This window comes from Aotus nancymaae, unplaced genomic scaffold, assembly GCF_030222135.1.
Source record: "Aotus nancymaae isolate 86718 unplaced genomic scaffold, 86718_ANA_hifiasm-v0.15.2.pri h1tg000077l, whole genome shotgun sequence".
In the NCBI taxonomy this organism is placed as follows: domain Eukaryota; kingdom Metazoa; phylum Chordata; class Mammalia; order Primates; family Aotidae; genus Aotus; species Aotus nancymaae.
In genome coordinates this window covers 9979169-10003468 of record NW_026988492.1, presented here as the reverse complement: position 1 = coordinate 10003468, position 24300 = coordinate 9979169, and the positions used below count along the sequence as shown (strand labels likewise).

Genomic DNA, 24300 nt, shown 5'->3' with positions numbered 1-24300 from the left:
TTCTGTACTCTAGAATCTACTCTGTCTGATATTATTGTAGCTATTCAAGCATCCCTTTGATTTGTAATAGTATATATTTTTCCATTCTTGGACTTTTTACTTGTCTGAGTTTTCCTATAGACTGCATAGAAATTTTATCCAGCCAACAATCACTTATATTTGGTAGGTTTATACCATTTACTTTTAATGTGGTTTTAAAAATTGTTTCTGCTTAAACTTTCCAGCTTGCTGTTTTCTACACATCCCCTTGCTCATTCTTTCTATCTTGCTTTTTTTTTTTTTAATGGAAATCATAGCTTTACAGTATACAGGTTTAACTTATCACAGCCTACTTTCAAGTAATATACCATTTTATATATGGTATGAGAACCTTTCAAAAGAATACTTGCATCCACCCCCACCCTTGTCCTAATGTTGTAATATATTTTACTTTTCTATGTGGTATAAAATCCACAAATGATTGTGATTATTTTCCCTTTAAATAATTATATTTTAAATATATTTGAAAAAATCTTTAATATTTCCCATTTCCAGTGTCCCTCATTCTGCTATATAAATCCAAATTTCAAACTGATACCATTCCTTCTCCATAAAGGATCGTTCTAAACTTCTGGCTTCCTTTGTGTCTAATGATAAATTTGCTGTCCTTTCTTCTTCTTCTATGTAATTTTTCTTTTTTTCCTCTCTGTTTTAAACTTTTTTCTCTTTATCGATAGTTTTAAGAAATTTGATGATAATGTCTCTTGGTATGATTTTTCTCTACTTGGGGCTGTGATTCTTGGATTTTTAGATTCTGAGAGTTCATCAAATTTTTTACCTTTATTCCAATATTTCTTCTGTTTCCTCATCTGTTTTCTCCTCTTCTGTGATTCTTTGACTACTTGATATTGTTCAAGCATCATTGATTCTCTGCTTTCCCTTTCAGTCTATTTTTCTCTGTATTTCATTTTGCATTGTTCTATTACTGTGTCTTCAAATTCACCTAAATTTTCTTTTTCAGCGTCTTAGCTGCTGTTAATCCAATCTATTACACAGAGTTACACTTCGTACATGGTAATCTTTATGGCTAGAAGTTAGATTTGGATCTCTCCTTCCATTTCTTTCCACATCTTGGCTCATGCTTTCTTCTACCTTTTGAATACATGATGAATATTTACAATGACTGTTTTAAGGTCTTGTCTACCAATTCTCTAATCTGTGTCATTTCTATGTCTGTCTTTAATATGTTTTCTCTTAGTTATGCATTACATTTTCCTGCTTCTTTGCATGCCTGGTAATTTTTGATTGGATGCCAAAAATTGTGAACTTTACTTGTTTGTTGCTGAATGTTTCTCTTCTTTTTCTCTTTCTGGTGTTCTTTAAATTCTTTCCTTAGCTTTATTCTGGGATTCAGTTATGACAGTTGGAAACAGTGTGATCATTTTAAGGCTTGCTTTAAGTGTTAGGGTAACTTCACAAATACTTTTAGTCTATTTCTAATTTGGCCCCACTACTTAGAATATACTTCTTAGTGCACTACTCGATGCCCTGTGTATTGGGAGGTGTCTCTACCCAGGCTGGTAGAAACATGAACTTTACCTGACACTACTGCTTTCTGCTGGTTATTTCCTTGGCCTTGGTTGTTTCATTACATACATATGCTATTAACTGAAGACTTCAGGGAAATCCTTGTTCATATTTCCACAATCCTCTCTCTGTGCAGCGCTCCTCTCTGGTACTCTGTGCTGTGAATTCTAGCAGCTTTGGCCTTCACAAACTCTAAGTTCTGTCTCCTTAACTCAGAGAGACTCCTAGGTTTTGTTTAAAATTTTCCTTCTGGATTTTGGCCTGGAAATTCTCTCCAGAGAGTATGCTGGGGTAGTTATAGGGCTTGCCTCATTTGTTTCTCTTCTCTTACAGATGACTGCTCTATGTTGTCTCTTGTTCAGTGTCTGATAACGATTGTTTCATATATTTTTTTCTGGTGTTCGAGTTATTTGAGAAGATAAATCCCATCTTTGGGTGAAAGCAGAAGTTCAGCTATACTGCTTGTAACAACTTGTATTATCTTCTTCCTTATGTGGGTAAATTTGTTTAGAGAAACATTATTGTTTTTTCCCTTTTAGGAGCCTTGACTCAATCTTGAACTCAAAGGCTGTAAATCAATTATAGTCCAAACTGAATGAGCTCATTAGATACTTTCAATAAATAACGTTCAAGCCAAATCTGTGCCTTAAAATTCCCATAGAAGCTGGGGTTGGCAGATATGGTGTCATGATTAATAATTGGATAATTTCATTTGGAGTAAAACAAGGTGTCTCTACTCCACCTCTTTTTAATTTGTAAACTCATGATTCAATATATTTTTGTGTAAGCATATGAACTGAAAGCCTGCCCATCTATTATAGAAAATAAAATACTCGATTTTACATAAATGATATTTTCCAAATTACAAAAATAACATTAATTAAATAAATAAAAGTCTAGGTCCCCTCCATCTCCCTAATAACTTTTCCAGAATAAATTCAACTTCTTTCTCTTTCTTTCTCATTCTTTTTCCTTCTTTTTCTTTCTTCCTTCCTTCTTCCCTTTTTTCCTTCCTTACTTCCCCCCCGCCTTTCTTTCCCTTCCTTACTTCCTACCTCCTTCTCTCTTTTTCTTTTGTTCTTTCTTTCGTGTTCTCTCTCTCTTCCTCCTTCTCCCCTTCCTTCCTTCCTCCCTCTTTTTCTTTCTTCCTTCTCTCTTTCTCTTTCTCTCTTTCTTTCTCTCTTTCTCTTTCTCTCTTTCTTTCTTTCTTCTCTGTTGCCCAGGCTGGAGTGCAGTGGGGTGATCTCAGCTCACTGTAACCTCTGCCTCCTAGGTTCAAGTGATTCTTGGGCCTCTGCCTCCTGACTGGCTGGAACTACAGGCACATGCCACCGTGCCTGGCTAATTTTTGTTATTTTTAGTAGAGACAGGGTTTCACCATGTTGACCAGTCTGGTCTGGAACTCCTGGCCTCAAGTGGTATACCTGCCTTGGCCTCCCAAAGTGCTGGGATAACAGATGTGAGCCACTGCGCCCAGCCTGTGTTTCCATTTCTGTATGAATTGCAACTATATTTTTAAAACTTAATATAGTGTGATATATTAATACATATAAAGCTCACTCTATTAAATAGCTGCATTTTATTCAATTTTCTGAACTGTGGTTTTATTATAAAGATCTAGTGGTGACTTTATTAGATAATTGGCTCTATTTTCTTTTAAGTTCAGGGGTACCTGTGCAGATTTGTTATTTAGGTAAACATGGGTTACGGGGGTTTGTTGTACAGATTATTTCATCACCCAGGTATTAAGCCTAATATTCATTACTTGTTTTTCCTGATCCTGTCCCTCCTCCCACCCCCACCCTCTGATAGGCCCCAGTGTGTGTCGTTCCCCTCCACGTGTCCATGTGTTATCAACATTTAGCTCCCACTTTACGTGAGAACTGGCAGTGTTTGGTTTCATCTTCCTGTGTTAGTTTGCTAAGGATAACGGCCTCCAGCCCCATCCCACATCCCTGCAAAAGACATGATCTTGTTATTTTTTTATGGCTGCATAGTTTTCTTTATCTAGTCTATCACTGATGGGCATTTAGGTTGATTCCATGTCTTTGCTACTGTGAATAGTACTGCAATGAACCTATGCGTGCATTTGTCTTTATAATAGAATGATTTATATTCCTTTGGGTATATATCCAGTTATGGGATTGCTGGGTTTAATGTTATTCCCATCTTTAGGTCTTTGAGGAATCGCCATACTGTCTTCCACAATGGTTGAACTAATTTACATTCCAACAGCAGTGAGTGTTTATTTTTCTCTACAACATGACCAGTATCTTTTACTAATGGCCATTCTGACTGGTGTGAGATGGCATCTCATTGTAGTTTTGACTTTCATTTCTCTAATGATCAGTGATGTTGAGCTTTTATTCATATGATTGTTGGTTGCATGGATGTCTTTAGAGAAGTGTCTGTTCATGTCCTTTTCCCACTTTTTAATGGTGTTGTTTTGTTCTTGTAGATTTGTTTAAGTTTCTTATAGATGCTGGATACTGGACCTTTGTTGGATGCATAGTTTGCAAAAATTTTCTCCCATTCTGTAGGTTGTTTACTCGGTTGATGGTTTCTTTTGCTGTGCAGAAGCTCTTTAGTTTAATTAGATCCCATATATCAATTTTTTCTTTTGTTGCCACTGCTTTTGGCATCTTTATCATGAAATCTTTGCCTGTGTTTATGTCCTGGATGGTACTGCCTAGGTTGTCTTCCAGGATTTTTATAGTTTTGAGTTTTACATTTAAGTCTTTAATCCATCTTAATTTTTGTAAATGGTTCAAGGAAGGGGTCCAGTTTCACTCTTCTGCATATGGCCAGCAAGTTCTCCCAGTACCATATATTGAATAGTGAGTCCTTTTCCCATTGCTTGTTTTTGTCAGGTTTGTTAAAGATCAAATACTTGTAGGTGGGCAGTCTTATTTCTGGGTTCTCTATTCTGTTCTATTGATCTATGTGTCTGTTCTTGTACCAGCACCATGCTGTTTTGGTTACTGTAGCCCTGTAGTATATAGTTTGAAGTCAGGCAATGTGATGGATAATTGGCTCTATTTTTTATTTATTATTAGATATGGGCCAAAGATAAGTTATTCTCAAACTAAAACTGTCATCTTCAATAAACATACCAAAACTGTATTTTACTGCCAATAATCACCATGTAGTAGTGATTAAGACAGTAGATTTACATTTAAAAAAACGATTTATTTTAAAAGGCACACAAATAAATGATACTGCTTAAAAAGTTGGGATAGTTTGAAAGTGCTTAATTGAGATTTTTTTTTCCTCTAATGGGCAAAATGGGCAGCTGATTAACAACTTTTCTTTTTCTTTTGGCCAGTATTACTGCAGCATTCCACTACTGTGTGGAACTCTGAACTCTGGAGCCTAGGCTGTGTTAGAAAATTATCCAGATTGTTTCTTGAGAATAATTTTTATATGTACACAGATACCCCTTAAGTCCACCTACAGACGTGAAATGAGAGTGTTCGATTCAGGCTTATGTCTATATCAAGTAACTAAATTTTCAAAACTGGGTGCCAATTCTTCCCCCAGCCTGGTTGCTCTGCTCTTCACTCACTTGACAACACAGGCATATGTCTTTGAGTATAATGATGATCTTAGTGCTGCTCAATACCTCTCACAAGCTGTCGAGTGAAATAGTATGTGGAATATCAAAAGAATCTGTACTTAATGTATTCATCTACATCTGTGCTGTGTAATACAGTCACATGTGGATATTGAGCACTTGAAATGTGGCTGGTGCCACATGCTCAAATCACAGTATTTTAGATATATTGCATTAAATAAACTACATAAAGTTATTTTCCTGTTATTTTTACTTTTTAAAAGTGACTATTAGAAAAAATTTAAATTACATATATGACTCTCATTACATTTCTATTAGACTGTGCCAATCTAGATAGCAGGAATATCTATCCTTGAATTAAACTATACAGTCAGATAGCTGCATACCCAGAGCACAACACATTGATGTCTCCAAAGCTGCTTTTGTTATGTTATCAGACTGGGACACTGGTCTATAACAAGAGCAATATTAGACTTAGGAAACTCAGTAGATTTAATGTAAAAGTGCGGCTGAAGTCTTCATTTATTATATTACACACATGGTCTCCTCTCTCCATGAATCCTGGAGGAAGTGTATTTGTGGCTGCACACCAAGAACATTTGTGCTCCTCTTCGGCTACTGCTTTGCTTTTGTCTTTGGACAATGTGACTTAGAGTGTAATTGAGAGGCATGGGAAGGATCTTTCTTCCTTTCTGGGCTAGCTTCTTAACTAGTAGAGTCAAATTTGTTTCAGACTTCATTCAAGCAAGCATACATGATTTTAAAGCAAACATTTCATGTAGGTCCTCATTTGTAGCTTTACCTTACTTTTCTATCATAATTTCCCATTTGCTTTGATAGCCTCATCAAATAAATCTCATTGCATTAGAACAAGATTGTGTACAAACACCACATACTAATAAATTATCAAAAACTAAACAATTATAGATGTTACTGAAGCAAAAAGTATTCCGTTTGTTTTATTGACTCAGGCTAAAAGACAGTGCAAACCAATTAAAGTTATGAGCTTTGGTATTAGATTTGTGTCTCAATCTCAGCCCGTGTTCTTCACCATTGCCTTAACTTTTGAACCTGAGATTTTTCTTCTGTTAACACTGGGATTACTACTTATCCCATAGAATTCTTGTGAAAAAGAGCAACAACTGGCATATTTTAAATTCTAACACATTGAACATATTATTATTAATGGGAATAGTATTCTTGTTATGATTAATATTGGATATCCATCTTGATAAAATTTTTAAAAACTGAAACTGTTTAACCCATTACTTGATTTTACCTGTGTCCTAGCTTTTGATTTTACAGGCTCATAGATGGAAGGGACTTGCCTGGTCTCAGATGAGACTTTGAACTGTAGACTTTTGAGTTAATGCTGAAATGAGTTAAGATTTTGGGTGACTGTTGGGAAGGCATGATTGGTTTTGAAATGTGAGGACATGAGATTTGGGAGGGGCTGGGGTGGAATGATATGGTTGGCTGGGTCCCCACCCAAATTTCATCTTGAATTGATGAGATTCCATAATTCCCACATGTAGTGGGAAGGACTTGGTGATAGGTAATTGAATCACAGGGTGGGTCTTTCCTATGCTATTCTCATGATAGTGAATGAGTCTCATGAGATCTGATGGTTTTATAAAGGAGAGTTCCCCTGGACATACTCTCTTGCCTACCACCATGTAAGATGTGACTTTGCTCCTCTTTCACCTTCTGCCATGGTTGTGAGGCCTCCTCAGCAATGTGGAACTATGAGTCAGTTGAACCTCTTTTTAAATGTAAACTACTGAGTCTCAAGTATGTTTTTATTAACAGTGTGAGAACAGACTAATATACCATGTTCAATGATAGATAAGAGATATAAAATAAATACTTAGTAGATTGGCAAATGACACAAATCTGGGAAGAATGGTTAACAGAATGTATAAAAGATTCTAATTCAAAAATATCCTCATAGATTAATGAATGCAGGTAAAAAAGAATCAGCTACATACTCAGAGGATGGGAGAGACCAACCTCAGTCAAAATCCATACAGGGTATTTCAATGTGAGCCAATAGTGGGACATGACTGTCAAAATGCTTATGGAAGCTTAGGCTGAATGGATAAAAAAGAAAGAATTATGGAAAGGAGATGCTGGTTTCACAGACAATTCAGACCATAACTGGAATATCACTTTAAACAAAATGGAAAAAGGGCATGATTGGAGATAATCAGTAACTGTAGACATCAATAAAGGGTGATAGATTTGGTGAAGATCTTGGAATCCATCTTACGCATCATGAGTAACTCAAATTTTGAAAACTGAATCATGGCTTCCCATTGGCTTAGAGACTTTCATAACTGAAGTCTCAGTCCATAGTTCAACTGCAGGAATGTGTCCTTCATCCAATTTTGGTCACATACATTCATCTTCTAAGTTCTCATTTAGTATCTTCATCTCTCATTAGGGTTTTCAATAATAAATTTTAGTGTTCATATTTCAGTTCCCCAAAAGACTAGAAACTTTGAGGCATGGGAGATTAAAAGTCAGGCAGTTGTCAGAATTTTGCCAGTGTAAACTGACTTTAACCTAACAGAAACGATTCTTTTGGCATCACAGTTGGGTGCCTTCTATTTCCTCTCATCTTAAATCTTCTATTCATTTCTTCAAAGTAAAACCAAGAAATCTGTGCTATCACTTCAACATCACCAAGAACAAAATATACTAGGGTAATGTTATACACATAAGAGGGACTCCATTAATGCTTGCCAAATGAATAAAGACTGTTTCTATAAAATTTTTTGGAAAAAAAATCATCTAGATGCAGTAAAACTTTTTAATTTGCAAGGAACAGAATACCTACCTAATAAAATAGCATTCGAATTTAATATTCTATAGAAATACAATCTACCAATGTGTTACAGAGAGTAGGAGTTTTATCTCATGTAATATGCAGGAATTTGAAAACAAAAGTTGGTTGAACAATAGACAGTTTGAACACTACTCATAAATTCTTACTTTACATTCCTCTTTCCAATCTCTAGATTTTGATAAGCTAATGGAAATATAGCATAGTTACTTCTCTAGTTTAAATCAGATACTTAAGCACTACTCATAAATTCGTACTTGACATTCCTCTTTCCAATTTCTAGATTTTGTTATGCTAATGGTAACATATTATATAGTTACTGCTCTAGTTTAAACCAGATTCTTAAAATTGAAGAAGTTGCCCACTTGTTGAAGCTGCTACTCCAATACTAGTAAAAATAATTTACCGTTAGATCTAAAAAGACCTTATATATTATCTAGTACATTTATCTTACAGATCAGTAAACAAATGAAACTTTATTCAAGATCACAAAGACAATTAGTTGCTAAGACTGTTTTTGAGTCCAGTCCTTTTTAAATGTGGTTTTGACCTGCATAAGGACGAGGATGATGGTAAAATACAGGAAACATTTCAAGTCCTAGGAGAGATGAGATTTTCTCCACTAGTTACTTTCTTTGCTCCCCACAGATTTAAGCAAGTTCTAAGAAGTCCCTACAGATGGGAGTGACTGAAGTGCTTACTTTGCTATTACGTTTCTGAGATTTGGAGAATACAGAGGTTCTAAGACCTATGTAAAATTTCAACTCAATTACATATTTTTGGTTCATATCTACCCACCCATTCTTCCTTCCATTAAACCATTAGATCTGAAAAAGTCCTTAGAAACTGTCTAATAGTAGTAGATATTTCGTGTCACTGATCAAAAACCTGAGGCTCAGAAGCAAATGTGAATTTATATTTCTTAACAATCTTGGGGGGGAAAATAGGTACTATCCCATTAGAGAGGGAGAAGGAGGGCAACCGAACTCCTGAAACCAAACATCAAGTATCCTTAAACAAGATAATAGAATTGTGATTTTTCTCTTTTCAAGAACATGAAACTTCAAGCTATGTTGTATACCACATCACATATTAGATAAATTATACAATAATCCCATACCGTATTAGTAAGAGGTTAAGTGTAAAATGGTCATCTCACAGCGCTGGATTGCCGTCTGTGAAACCGTGAGATGCTAAATACCTAGATATTTCGACCTTTTCTCTAACAAGTTATCCTCTAAGGCTACTTCATTGGGGCAAAAAATACATTTTATTATTAAAAGTCCCAGTATATGTAGGCTTAATTAATACTGAGTATTCCCCATTCTTGTTTCAAGTGATAGACTTTGCTTATCCACATACCTAGGAGGCTGGGGAGGCTCCTTCAAGTCACTGGGTATGAGGTTATAAATGCACTCAGAAGGGCACGTTGGATCCATGGCTACCAAATGACTCCTTAAAAGCTACTATTCTCAACTTTTTCTCCCTGTCCCAGTATCTCCGTCCCTTTCTTACTTCTTTGCCTTCTCAAGGACCTCGGGTTCTCTCTTTTGCATCGTCTCCCTTTGACCCCCTCTTAGCAGTACTCTCTCGGGAAGAAAACCCCCTATTTCTCTTGGGATTGCTAAGCGTTAGTGACTGCGCGGTTGCCGTGGAAACCGTTACTAGGCGACGAGGAAGTGGAAGGCGGCACGGCTAACTAGGTCTCCTCTCTTCCCTCTTTCTGCAGCGCCGTCTGTAGAGAAGCTCATTTGGAAGCCACTGTTTTTAAGTGTCTTTGAAAGTTAACGGGGTAAGAATGATGTCCCCTTAAAAACCTTGCTCTTTTCTCTGTGTATCTCGGGAAAATGAAAAATCCTACTAGAGACAGTGCAAAGCGCACCTGGTGCGCAGACGTTACACAGCAAGACTTGTGCGCAGGCTCCAATCCCGGTGTGGGCGGAGCGAGCGGCTGAGACCCCGCAGACGCAAGGCCAAGGCCGCGAGCAGGACGAGGGAGAGGAGGAGCCCGAGGAGCTCGGAGGGCTCGGATAAGCTGCAGTTAGAGAGGAGAGTCACGTGCCCGGTCCGAGGCTGCTCCGGGCGCGGGCGTAGAGCGCAGGCGCACTCGGCGGCTGGTCGGCGGGGCGCGCTGACCGGCGCAGGCGCAGAGGCCACTGCGCGAGGAGAGGGTGGGCGGGACCGGGAAACGAGGCGGAGGTGCGGGGCTCGGTTTCCTCCTGCGGCAGCTTAAGCGGTTCGTGGACACCGCTTTCCATTTCCTTTCCTTTCCCCTGTCTTCTCAGTGAGATTTTCTTGGTGAGTTATTGGAGGAGAAAAAAAGGAAAACTAGAAGCCAGCCCGTTCCCATCGCATGGCTTTCCCCGCACAGACCCTTCCCCTTTCCGCTACTCTCTGGTCATCTTAACTCTTCGTGCACTTTTCCTGCTGCTTCTGGTCGAGGCTCCTCGGAACCCCGTGCAGCCCTGCCCGCCACCTGTGTGAGTGCGCGCCCGGCGCCTGCGGCCCCCGCCTGCCGCGCTCCCCTTCCCGCCCCTGCGCTCCCCCTCCCGCCTCTGCGCCCGCGACAGTCCCTGGAGGTCTGCTCTGCGCCTGCTCTCCCCTCGGTCGGGAACCTCCCTCTAGGTCCTCTGCGGACCAGTGGACCTGCTCTTGGTGAAGGAGCAGCCTAAACTAAGAGGAGAAGCTTATATGGGCCTTTACTTTTTTGCCCATTTTTTGGTGTCCCTTGTTGAAAATTGTTTTCTGAGAAGCGGTTTCATTCCTTTTTGCTCAATTTGGTGAACCTGTAAATCTATGCACATGGGGCTGCCGTAGGAAAGTCACGTAGACACTTTTACCCGAGTGTCTAAAAGACATTTTGGTAATAGGATTTGGGGAGGAAGATAGATGGGCTCTGAACCACAGTACACAGGCCACTCTGCCCGAAGGAAATAACGCTTCCCGGAGAGGAGAGAAAACACTGAGTTTGGATTTCTCACTGCGTGGTTGCCTGGCGGAGAGATTAAAACAACACAATGGCTTGGTGAACTTCTTAGTTCCTGTGTAAAAGGCTTTACTGAGTGTAGATCCTTATTTTAGGCTCTTACTAAATTTCACTAGATAAAAATACATTTAGGGTTTATATATATATACACACACAGATAAGATTTTAATTTTTGTCCCAAATGCTTAGGGAAAATTCTCCAAATTTCTTTACTCAGATTATCTTCCAAAACATTATAGATAGATAGATCTATAGATCTGTATTTAGATCTAAATCTATCTATTATCACTTTGCCTCTTTCTTTTCGCCCTTGAGTATTTTATGTTTGGGGTTTCTGTTTAGTAAGTATAGAGAAAAATTTTGGTGGGAAACTGTTTCTGTGTATACGAAGATTCGAACTAAGACTCATGGAATGATAACACCATTAGCCAAGTGGATAGTCATTGTCTAAAACTTATAAATTTTCTAAATTAGAGCTTATAATTTTTCTAATTAGAAGGAACACTTTGAGACTATTTGTGTTAATCAGTTCCTGAAATAGCAAGTAAGGGCAAAACATTTCTGTCATTACCAACTGGGGTTAGCTAGCCTTTATGTTATAGGGTTACTAAAATAATTTCACTGATGTCAGTATATTATTTGTTTATTTGTTTATTGAGATGGAGTCTTACCCTGTCTCCTAGACTGGAGTGTGGTGGCGCGATCTTGGCTCACTGCAACCTCCATCCCCTGGGTTCAAGCCATTCCCCTGCCTCAGCCTCCCAAGTAGCTGGGATTACAGGCGCCCGCCGCCATGCCCAGCTAATTTTTTTTTGTATTTTTAGTAGAGACAGTGTTCACCATGTTGGCCAGACTGGTCTCAAACTGCTGACCTCAGGCGATCCGCCTGCCTTTTCAGCACAGGCCTGGCGTGATGGCTTATGCCTGTAATCCCAGCACTTTGGGAGGCCGAGGCAGGCAGATCGGGAGTTCGAGACCAGTCTGGCAAACATGGTGAAACCTCGTCTCTACTAAAAATACAAAAAAAATTAGCCGAGCATGGTGGCAGCCACCTGTAATCCCAGCTACTCGGGAGGCTGAGGCAGGGGAATGCTTGAACCCAGGAGGTGGAGGTTGCAGTGAGACAAGATCGCACCATTGGACTCCAGCTTAGGCGACACAGGGAGACTAGGTTCCCCCCCGCCAAAAAAAAAAACTGAATAATTTGTGCAAGACCTTCTCACTGTAGTATAGTTTACAGTCACAAGCAGGTTGTTAAATCACTTGGAAAGGAACTTTACTTTTTTCTTAGACGTTTAATCTGCAATTCTCCTTGCCTTTTGCAAGTGCGTTTAAACAAAATTATTTCTAGTTTTTATAATTCTCTCCACAGTTCAAGGAAATGCCTGTGTCCAGCCTCCTGTCCCCAGGGAATTAATACTGCTATATACCTACAGTGATGAACAAGTTATCTATAAAGGTGTAGACAGTAAATATTTCAGGCCTTTGCAGGCCAAGTGGTTCTGTTGCAACTACTCAGTTCTGCAATTGTAGCTCAAAAGCAGCCAAGACAGTACGGAACAAAGGAACGAATGAGCACACGAATGATTGAAGTTGTGTTTCAGTGACACTTGATTTACAAAAGCGATGGGAGGCCAGATTTGGCCTGTGGATTGTAGTTGCACAGATTCCAGATCCCCTTATATAATGGTATGCGTGTGTTGTCTGTAAACAAATGAAGGTTTTTTTGTTTTTGTTTTGCGAAGGATTATTTTAATGTAAATGAATAAAATGGATGTAGATGAGGATATAAGACAATTGTAAGGAAAATAAACCCTTTATAAAGACAAGTTCTTTATAATAGTTCTCAAAGTTATAAAATTGTGGATACTTAAGTTTATTCAATTAAATATTTGAGATCATTATGTCTAACAGCAGAAGTCTCACGGCAGTATAAACTTAGCATTGATAGTAATATAAAGACAAAGATAAGTGGTGAACTTGCGAAATTATTTTTTTTGGTTGTAAGTTCCTTGTGGTTACAGAACAACACTGGATTGTGTGGTCCTTCCACCCTCACCTCTATTTCATGGCAAGTGGGAGACACTCTGACTGAAGGGCTTGGGAGAATTTTTGGTCAGAAGTCACAAGCAGTAGAGCTTTACCTCCTTTTGGCGAGTTTGTGTCCTGATACACAGTTGGCTCTCCGTATCTGTGAGTTTCCCATTCTCAGATTCAACTAACTACAGACTGAAAATATTTTAAAATTTTGGTTGGGTGCAGTGGCTCATACCTGTAATCCCAGCACACCTTGGAGACCAGCCCGGGCAACATGGCGAAACCCCTCTCTACAAAAAATACAAAAATTAGCTGGGTATGATGGTGCATGCCTGTAGTCCCAGCTACTTGGGAGGCTGAGATGGGAGGATCACTTGAGCCTAGGAGGGCGAGGCTGCAATGAGTCAAGATTGTACCACTGCACTCCAGCCTGGGCAACAGAGTGGGATCCTGTCTCAAAAGCAAAAACATAAAAATAATGCAACAGTAAAAATACCACAAATAAAAAAGCAATTCAGTGTAACAGCTCTATATATAGCATTTGCATTGTATTATGTATAATAAGTTATTCAGAGATGATTTAAGGTATACAGGAGGATATGCACAGGTTATATGCAAATAGTACACTGTTTTATATAAAGGACTTGTGCATCTGCAGATTTTTCTCACTCTAAAGTCCATGCTGTTAATCACTAATCCTCCAATATCCCTCTCAATGCTTCATCTAAATAATTGTTGAACACATTAAAGAGAAGACTATCAAGACCAAAAGCCTTGGAGTGTGCTACCAGAAGTTTCTCTTTATTCAGCAGAAACATTTTTATGATCATTCAACAATCCTCAAATATTTTTTTCCTTTTCTTTGTGAATTTAAAAATTTTTAAATGAACCATTGATAATGCTCTGGTGAAGTCCATATATATGCCTTCTATGTATGTTCCTGACTGGCCATTGCAGCAGACATCCTCAAAAAGGAAATGAGGATGCCTTTTCCTCATTTCGCATTTAAGGAAAAAAACTGTTTACAGATTAATGTTACATGCTATGAGCATTATTTCATCACTTGTCTTTCGGTTTGTTAAAAAATGTTGAGCCCCTAAAATAAATTTGTGGTTAAATGTTACAGAATAAAATTTAGTATGTAGCTTAAAATAAAATTCATCTTTATTGTTCTTTAGAAATGATAATATTTGTTATATATTATGGCACTTAACTGCTTTCTGCTAGTTAAGGAACATTTTTGTGGTGAAATAATATTGACACAGAATTACAAATTGAACTGTCATAATTTTCTTTTTTAAATATTATGTATATATATTTAAAATATATATATTACCCCAAAGTCTTGAAAAAGGGAAATGAAGTAGAATTTAAAAACAAGAGGGTAGAGGGGAAGTAACACAAAGGAAAAGTAAGATTACAGAACATAAGGTGAAGGTAATGTAATGTTTGCCGTACAGGCTAGCAACATGAAGTGGAAGAAGGATGAAAGATTTACTGGGCCAGCGTGGTGGCTCATGCCTGTAATCCCAGCACTTTGGGAGGCCAAGGTGGGAGGATTGCTTGAGTGCAGGAGTTCAAGAGCAGGGTAATATGGTGAAACCCTGTCTCTACAAAAATTAGCTGGGCATGGTGGTGCACACTTGTAGTCCCAACTACTAGGGAGGCTGAGGTGGGAGGATCGCCTAAGCCCAGGAGGTCAAGGCTGCAGTGAGCTTAGATCATGCCACTGCACTCCAGCCTGGGCGACAGTGGAAGACCCTTTCTCAAAAAATAAAAATAACTGCTCATGAAAATCAGCTACTCAGATTATATGCAATTATTACTGGTACAGACATCAGAAAGTTATGTAATGCAAACTCAAAAAGAAGACACCGTAATGTTATAAGCAAAAGCTTCCTGGATAGGAAGTGTTAATCAGACTGTTGTATATAAGTGCCCTAAAAGCAGTTTGTGCTTTTAAAGTCCAGTACCAGAATATGGTTTAATAAAATAAACTGATGATATGGTTCCAGTTTATAATTCTTTCTGGTCCTTGGTTTACTTCAGGGAAAGGATTGTACTAGCAAAACAGTTCTTGATTTACGGGTGAACACTACTGTGTTCCCTGAAGGTTTATAAACTGAAGCATAAAAAAAATGCACCTCACCTTGTACCTACATATTTGGGTTCAATTTACGTATTCCTAGTCCATTGTCAGTGAGTGACAATGATTAATCTTACAATATATATTCTATTGTGCTAGCCACTATGATATGTGCTTTGATTTTATGATGGATAATTACGTAACCTTTAAGAAGTATCTTTGTGTGGCAGGAGTTTCATTTGGGCTTTTTATAGTGGCTACTATTACATATGAGTATGTAGTGATTTTGATAGATAAGACAGTCTAAAAGAACAATTCAGATCCTAGTTTCATAGCTTTGGTCCACTGATTTTTTTTTTCCCTCTGGTCATTATACAGCCAAATCATTAAAATTCCAGGTATCCTTGTGAAGCGTTTTGTATTTGTTACTTGGTTTTTTATTGCTTGATGGTAGAAATTCCTTCAATACTGTTCAGTGAAATTCATTTTATAATGAGAAACACATGTTTAAAAATAGTATCTTAATCTTTTCATAATAGATTTAGGGAAACATGAAAAGGGTCAGTTTTTCTGTATTTTTAAAATTTCAGATGAGCTTTTCAAATAATGGACTAGTCTATGTGTAGAATTTTATGATACCGTATGCAGTTACGATTAACTTGAAATTTTTTCCATTATAGACTCCACATTTTGCAAAGATCAGTTTTGCCTCAGAGTCAACAAACTCTTCAGATTGGTTCCTGTGTGTCCTATGTTTACAAGTCAGTGGAAATTAACGACAACACATACAAACTGAAAAGTCAAATAAGGAAATGAATTACTTCTCTTGACAGCTCTAATTTTACTTGTAAGTTAAATTCAGAGTTAGCTTAAAATCATTTAAATGTTTAATTACAGAACAGAGTTTAAGTAGCATAGAAAGTCAGTATTACGTAATTAAAAGTTTTGAGAACATACGTAAACATATGATCTAATATTTAATATGGTTTAGTTTCATACTGGTTCACGTGATAAGCCCCAGTATGTGTCTGTGACATTACTTCAGGAGATTTACATGAACATTGCAGAGGTACTATATTGCAATTTATATAACCAAAAACTTGTCTAGCATACATTTTTGTTCTAATGGTGAGTGTATTTCCAAAGACAAGGACTTGGTCAATATGGGGAATTATAGAGCTGCTTTGGATGCCAGAATAATTATTTCCTCTCATCATTGGAAACATTGCTGAGTTTCTTGGCTATCACCTTGGTGTCTGGAAATGAAGTCTCTCCACTGATGATTATAGGATTAGAAACAAAAGTGATGGTTCCATGCAGATAAGTTTATAATATGTAGCCTTTGACCTCATTGCTGATTATTAATTTTTCTTAACTATTTATATAATATACCTTTCACTTTGGCCCTTTTTAAGGCCTTCATTGTGAATAATATGCAGCAATGATTCTTAATATGCATGTAAAAGGCTTATAAGAAAGAAAATGTCATATCTTTGTCCTGTAGTTTGGAAAACTAAGCATTTTATAAGCAAATATGTTTTTTATTCTTGTTCCCTGTTATGAATTCTATAAGAAATTTATGAGTAAAATCATAGTCTGTCAAGACCTTCATATAACTGAAGAGAAATTAAATATAAAGAATATTGTTCAGCTTTTCTGAATTACAAGTAGATAGCACTCCAACTCCAAATAATCTTTATATGTGATATAAGCCGATAAACCATGAAATAATTTTCATTAAAAGATCGCATAAAATGAACAGAAATAGTAATTCAATTTAGTATATACTTGTTTTTCTTTTTTGAGACAGAGTCTCACTCTGTTGCCCAGGCTGGAGTGCAGTGGTGCAATCTCAGCTCACTGCAACCTCCAACTCCTGGGTTCAAGTAATTCTCTTCCCTCAGCCTCCCAAGTAGCTGGGATTACAGGGGACTGTCACAACACCTGACTATTTTTTTTTTTTTTTTGTATTTTTTGTAGAGATGGGGTTTCTGCATGTTGGCCAGGCTGGTCTTGAACTGCTGACCTCAGGTGATCCACCCTCTTTGGCCTCCCAAAATGCTGGGATTACAGGTGTGAGCCACCATGCCTGGCCTAGTGTGTGTGTGTGTGTTTGTGTGTGTGTGTGTGTGTGTGTGTATATATATATACACACTTTTAAAAGCATCTACAATCTGGCATTTTGTGAATAAAAGTTTCTGTTGTTTATAGTTACAAATTTTATCAAAGTTTTGATTTTTCAGTGTCTTAAGATTTTAAAGATATAATTTAAAAGGGTAATATGCAATATATAAGAAGTTGGGATGAAATACTTTTTTAATTAATTCCATAAGTTTGGAAGATTTTTAAACAGTTTATGTACCTACCATAGGCATAGTTATATTCAGTCCTATTGGGATTTTAACAGTCTACTGAAATTAGTAACCAAATTATCTTTTGTTGTTTTTTGTTTGTTTTGTGTTTTGAAAAGGGCTAAAGCCAATTTTTAGGTTGGCTTGGGCAGAAAAGTGAAAAGAGAATGCTCCACTTTAACCGATGTCAGCATCTGAAAAAGATTACACAGAAATGTATTTCTCGTATACATGTTAAAACGGATAAACATGCACATCGATTTCTTTCAAGAACCTTTGCACTTGCAGAATTAAGGAAGTCATGGTATTCAACTCACTCTCTTGTTGGAGACAAAAATATTATCCTAATGGGACCTCCTGGTGCTGGGAAAACAACAGTAGGCAGAATAATAGGTCAGAAACTAGGTTGTTGTGTCATAGATGTGGATAATGATATCCTTGAAAAAACCTGGAATATGAGTGTGTCTGAAAAATTACAGGATGTTGGTAATGAGCAATTTTTAGAAGAGGAAGGAAAAGCTGTGTTAAACTTCTCTGCATCTGGAAGTGTGATTTCCCTTACTGGGTCCAATCCAATGCATGATGCTAGCATGTGGCATCTGAAGAAAAATGGAGTAATTGTATACCTGGATGTACCTCTAATAGATATAATTCATCGTCTAAAATTAATGAAGATAGATAGGATTGTAGGTCAGAACTCTGGAATATCTATGAAAGACTTACTTAAATTTAGAAGACAGTATTATAAGAAATGGTATGATGCTCGTGTTGTCTGTGAAAGTGGGGCTTCCCCAGAGGAGGTAGCTGACAAAGTGCTGAACGCAATTAAAAGATACCAAGATGTGGACTCAGAAACATTCATTTCAACAAGACACGTTTGGCCTAAAGACTGTGAACAGAAGGTTTCAGCAAAATTCTTCAGTGAAGCTGTGATTGAGGGGTTGGCTTCTGATGGTGGACTCTTTGTTCCTGTGAAGGAGTTTCCAAAATTAAGCTGTGGGGAGTGGAAAAGCCTAGTAGGAGCAACCTACATAGAAAGAGCACAGATACTGTTGGAAAGATGTATCCATCCTGCAGACATACCTGCTGCCAGGCTGGGAGAAATGATTGAAACTGCTTATGGGGAAAACTTTGCCTGCTCAAAAATTGCTCCTGTCAGGCACCTTACAGGCAACCAGTTCATCCTCGAGTTGTTTCATGGACCAACCGGATCATTTAAAGATTTGTCTTTACAGCTTATGCCTCATATTTTTGCGCACTGTATCCCTTCAAGTTGCAATTATATGATACTTGTAGCTACTTCAGGAGACACAGGGAGTGCAGTCTTAAATGGTTTTAGTCGTCTTAATAAGAATGATAAGCAAAGGATAGCTGTGGTCACATTTTTTCCTGAGAATGGAGTAAGTGATTTTCAAAAAGCACAAATAATCAGCAGTCAGAGAGAAAATGGATGGGCAGTAGGTGTCGAGTCAGATTTTGATTTTTGCCAGACAGCTATAAAAAGAATTTTTAATGATTCTGATTATACTGGCTTTCTTACTGTGGAATATGGAACAGTCTTAAGTTCAGCTAATTCCATAAACTGGGGCCGACTCCTTCCGCAGGTAGTTTATCATGCTTCTGCATATCTTGACCTTGTTAGTCAAGGATTTATTTCTTTTGGAAGCCCAGTCGATGTCTGTGTTCCCACAGGAAACTTTGGCAACATATTAGCAGCAGTGTATGCCAAAATGATGGGAATCCCGATTCGGAAATTTATCTGTGCCTCTAATCAGAACCGTGTTTTGACTGATTTTATAAAAACAGGACATTATGATCTAAGAGAAAGAAGATTAGCACAGACCTTTTCACCATCAATAGATATTCTCAAATCTTCAAACCTAGAACGACATTTACATTTGATGGCTAATAAAGATGGACAACTAATGACAAAATTATTTTATCAATTAGAAAATCAGCATCACTTCCAGATAGAAAAGGTTCTAGTTGAGAAACTTCAGCAAGATTTTGTAGCTGACTGGTGCTCGGAGGGAGAGTGCCTAGCAGCTATTAACTCCACCTATAATACTTCAGGGTATATTTTGGATCCACATACTGCTGTTGCAAAAGTGGTTGCAGATAGGGTGCAAGACAAAACTTGCCCAGTGATTATCTCATCTACAGCTCATTACTCAAAGTTTGCACCTGCTATCATGCAGGCTTTAAAGATTAAAGAAATCAATGAGACTTCATCAAGTCAGCTCTATTTACTGGGTTCATACAATGCATTACCTCCACTTCATGAGGCTTTATTAGAGAGAACAAAACAGCATGAGAAGATGGAGTACCAGGTCTGTGCAGCTGATGTGAATATCTTGAAGAGTCATGTAGAGAAACTTATCCAAAATCAATTCATATAAAAGTTTCCTGAGTAAAAATTTTTTTTCTGGTTATAAGCATGCAATAATAAATCCCAAACACTGATTTGGAGCACAGTCACGTTTTGTCTTTTATGTAAATATCTATCTGTTACCTGTTAGAATTTCAATAGTCTGATTTCTAGAACTGACATTATACCTGCACTGTACCTCCTCAGATCTTTAGAAGTGACAGAAGGTAACACAGTGCACAGACTTTGAGCTATCGTGCTTTGCCTTGTGCTCATGAAGGGTATATCAGTTTCCACTCCCACAGCCTCACTGTTATATGGACCAAAATATCTGGTATACTATTTGGCAATTAAAATATTTAAGCCCAGTTTTCAGGTACTACGTCTGTAACTATTCACTAGTTCTCAGCTGATTACAAAGTTAATTTACCACTCAAGATGGCTAACTTGTATGGAGGAAGTAGTAAACTATTAGGATTAAGACCAGTGCTTTTGTTTGTTTTGAGATGGTGTCTCATTCTGTCGCCCAGGCTGGAGTGCAGTGGCACAGTTTCAGCTCCCTGCAACCTCCACCTCCCAAGTTCAAACAATTCTCCTGCCTCAGCCTCCTGAGTAGCTGGGATTACAGGCATGTGCCACCACACCTGGCTAATTTTTGTATTTTTAGTAGAGATGGGGTTTTGTCATGTTGGCCAGGCTGGTCTTGAATCCCTGACCTCAGGTGATCCACCCACCTCGGCCTCCCAAAGTGCTGGGATTACAGGTGTGAGCCACCACGCCCGGACAGGGCCAGTGTTTTCAACCCTTCGCAAATTCCATTTTGGGCTGCAATTAATTATGTGCATCTTACAGTGTCCAAATTAAATATGTACTCTGTCCTTCACACTCTTGGGTGTTTATGGTTAGGGTGATGAAGTTTGAAAATCAAGACATAGCTGAAGTCCAGGATGAAAGAATAAGCAGAACTACCTAGAAGTGAATACAGAAATAAATTATTTCAAGAGGAAAGTTTTCCAAAATTAAAAGTATTTTGAGTTGTTTTAATGGTATATTTGTAGACAGCAGTTTCCCTGTATTATTTGGAGTCGATTCTTAGGTAATTTGTTGTCTGTCTCTTCAATGAACATTGGTCTTTTTCTGGCATCTGAAACCACACATGACTGATACACTAATTTGTATTCCATTGTTGTAATACATTTTAACCATGACTTACCTTTGTGAATTTACTGCATGTTTTCTTTCTGAATTAAAGATTGTCAAGATCAATTAGTGTAATGGACTACTGTCAACCACAAGATGGCATTCCTAACATAATTTGTCTTTGATAACATTCAGTTTCATTTTCTGGGAGAACAGCCTCCGTGAAGAAATATATTGAAAGTTGGTAATGAGGGAAACATTTTAATAGTTTAATAAGCAAGAGAAGTTTGTTTTAAAAAATTTAAATTAAACCAATTATATATTAACACCAGATCTCTGGCTTAGCTTCTAAAAAGGAGTTTCTAAAACTGAAAATTGAAAACCAGGAGCAGCTATAGGAAAAAAGTAGAAGATGCAAAGTTCTGTTTATTCATTTATGTCTTCATTATTTCATCATTTACTTTTAAGGATATTTCAGCAGATGATACATTTAGAAACTGCATCTATATATTCACTATGTACATAAGAATGCATTACTTTTCTGAAAGTGAGAGGAACAGTATTTTAAAAAGACATGATTTCTGGCCGGGCGCAGTGGCTCATGCCTGTAATCCCAGCACTTTGGGAGGTCGAGGAGGGCAGATCACCTGAGGCCAAGATTTCGAGATCATCCTTGCAAAACTCTGTGTCTACAAGAAATACAAAACAGTTAGCTGGGCATGGTGACTACTTGGGAAGCTGGGACCAAAAGTCACGTGAACCCAGGAGGCGGAGGTTGCAGTGAGCTGAGATCACACCACTGCACTCCAGCCTGGGCAACAGAGTGAAACTCTCAATAAAAAAAGTAGATGATTTCTGCCTTCAAGAACTGTAGTTAACAAGACACAAAAATCATGTACAAGCAAGAGTTATTGTAAGATGGTATGTCAATAAGTGGAAAATGAAAGATACAGCTAAGTGCTGTAATATTTAAGAGGAAGGAATTGCTATGAGATAGTCAGAAAAGGTTTCACAAAGGACATAGAACCTAAGATGAGTCTTGAAGGATGGGAAGATTTTCTAGGTGAAAAGGAAGGGGAAAACACTCTAGCAGAGGCAGAAGAAACAGGGAAGATGAAATGCCCAGGAGTGCACCTGCATTTACTTGTGGACAGCGTATTCTCTTACTGGCCAAAACAGTTATTTCATGTCCAGTTTTTCTCAAAACCAACTCTGGCCCTTCACTCTTAGCTAATAACTTTGCTTCATTCTAGAGGAACAAGTAACCATACATAACACACCTCAGGTGTCCTATGATCACGTGTATATGTTTGCTGCACCCATTTGTGTCTCTTTTCTCCTTTGAATGAATTGGGTGGCATTCCTTCTCTTTTCAAAGGCCAGTCTCTTTAGATGTGCCTCGAATCCTATTCCCTTCAGCCTACTTAAATGGCGCGTGTCATCAAGTACCTTCTTGTTCTTCAACTTCCCTCCTGTGTAACCTTTCTTTCTATGGCATTTAGAGTGTCTCTTTTTGTACTTTAGCATAAGAACAAAATCTCTCTAAACATCCACATTTTCCCATCCGTGCTGCTTCATTCTCCAAACAAGACAAAGCTCTTCACAGAGTTATTTACATATATGGTCTCCACTTTCTTGTCTTTCTTTTTCTCCAGAGTGTCAAATATATGCACAGTTTAAGGATAAGCATTAAATACCTGAGTACTCACCACCTCACTCGATAGAACATGACTCACCTTTGGCTCCTCTTTGATTGATTACATTCACTTTTCTCTCCCAGAGGTAACTACTATCATAAATTCTGTTATTCATTCCCTTTCTCATAGTTCTGCATTGTTTAGTTTTGACTCTTTGAATTTTATATAAATGGAATCATATTTCATGTGTTAGCCATGACCTATTTTTTTTTTGCTTAGAGGCTTCCAAATTTATCCATCCAGGTGAATGAAGCCACAATTCATTGAATTGTATTACTAAATAGTATTCTATTTTTATGAACACCATAATCTATTCATTACTGGACATTTGTCTAATTTTCATCTGTTCTTGTATCCAGTAGATATACTGATTTTCAAAATTTGTATTGAAGGTTAGTATAAATTTCTTAATATTTGTGACTCTTCTTAATAGCATGTAAAACCATTTTTATGTCAACATGAAAAATGAGTTTATGAAATGAAAATTGATAAATTTTCAGGCTATGGTTATAATTTATAGCTTTCACTGTCTGAAATTAAATATAGTGAATTTTTAAGATATTTGAGAAAAATGAGATTTTTGAGTTATATATGGAAATTAAGTGTTTTCATCAAAATAGTTTAGAAGACAATACATTGTTTTGTATGAAGTTTTAGTGAAATTTTAATAGCAATTCATTTTCAGAAATAATCATTGATGGCAAATATTGTTTCAATCCATTAAATCATTTATAAACATTTTATAATTCAGACTACTTAAGGTTAGTTTAAAAAAATCATAAAGTACCTGTTTTCATGTGAACTTCAAACCCATGGAAACATAATACTGTTTTTCTCCCTATCCAGGAAAATGAATACAATCTACATATGAAAAAGATGCTTGTGTAGGCCCCATTTATGTATTCCAACCACTAAAATCATTAGTTCTTCTCACTTTGAAACTTTTACGTTAAGAACAAACAGCTCCCTCAAAAACAGATATGCTTTTCTAACTCAAAAAAGCCAAGCCAGGAAAGTTGTTAATGTTGTGGGAAAGGGACATGTCAAATGCAAGCAACTAAATCAGTGTAACTGATGTCTGGCAATACTTTGATCAACTGGCAATATTTTGATGATAATCCTACATCGAAAGTTGGGATTGCTTCATAGAAGGATGGTGTAGTCAGATTACCTGCTTTTCTTTTTAAAATCAGAACTCTTTGTCTGTTTCTTAGTTCTGAGTTAGGGTTTCATCTAATTGGTACGAACAACTGTACTGAGAAATCATGGCTTTGTGATGTATTTGTGATGAGTTTAGTCACAGATGTAGCATTATTTTTTTAGGTTGTCATTATAGACCTTATTGATATTGTAGTGGCCTATAAAATGCAGAATTGCTAATGACAGGTGAGTTTCGTTTACAGCTATCGGGAGTTTATAATTTTATAATTATAGTTCACAATGAATTATTTTTAATGAACAAATTCTCATATTTGGTGAATGAATTCTAAAATGAATCAATTCAATACCATCTAATCATAAGTTTAATAGTGTCTTTGCAAGGGATTTTTTAAGCAAATGCCTTATTGCTAATTTTCAAAACAGAAAATTTGAGTTAGATATTCCAAAACTCACGAGCAATACTGAAATTAAAAAAGTCCTTAGGAACCA

At 37.3% G+C, this 24300-nt stretch overlaps 2 protein-coding genes across 3 annotated transcripts in view; one reads left to right on the top strand and one right to left on the bottom strand.

Annotated features, from left to right (window-relative positions):
- The window catches only part of ENKUR (enkurin, TRPC channel interacting protein), a 29236-nt gene extending 19691 nt beyond the window's left edge, over positions 1–9545 (bottom strand). Inside the window, exon 1 of the mRNA XM_012450166.3 lies at positions 9348–9545. Coding sequence (XP_012305589.1) covers positions 9348–9424 — 77 coding nt within the window. The 5' untranslated portion in view covers positions 9425–9545. The remainder of the gene's footprint in view (positions 1–9347) is intronic.
- Positions 9546–10173: 628 nt separating this feature from the next.
- Positions 10174–21079, top strand: THNSL1 (threonine synthase like 1). Of its 2 annotated transcripts, none has more exons than XM_021665361.2 (2): positions 10174–10283; positions 17565–21079. In XM_021665361.2, exon 2 carries the CDS (start codon positions 17613–17615, stop codon positions 19842–19844), a length of 2232 nt encoding a protein of 743 aa, XP_021521036.2. In that variant the 5' UTR covers positions 10174–10283; positions 17565–17612; the 3' UTR covers positions 19845–21079. The 2 variants fall into 2 exon arrangements, with proteins under 2 accessions (XP_021521036.2, XP_064224658.1); XM_064368588.1 differs by lacking the exon at positions 10174–10283 and adding an exon at positions 12091–15941.
- The last annotated feature ends 3221 nt before the right edge of the window (positions 21080–24300 follow it).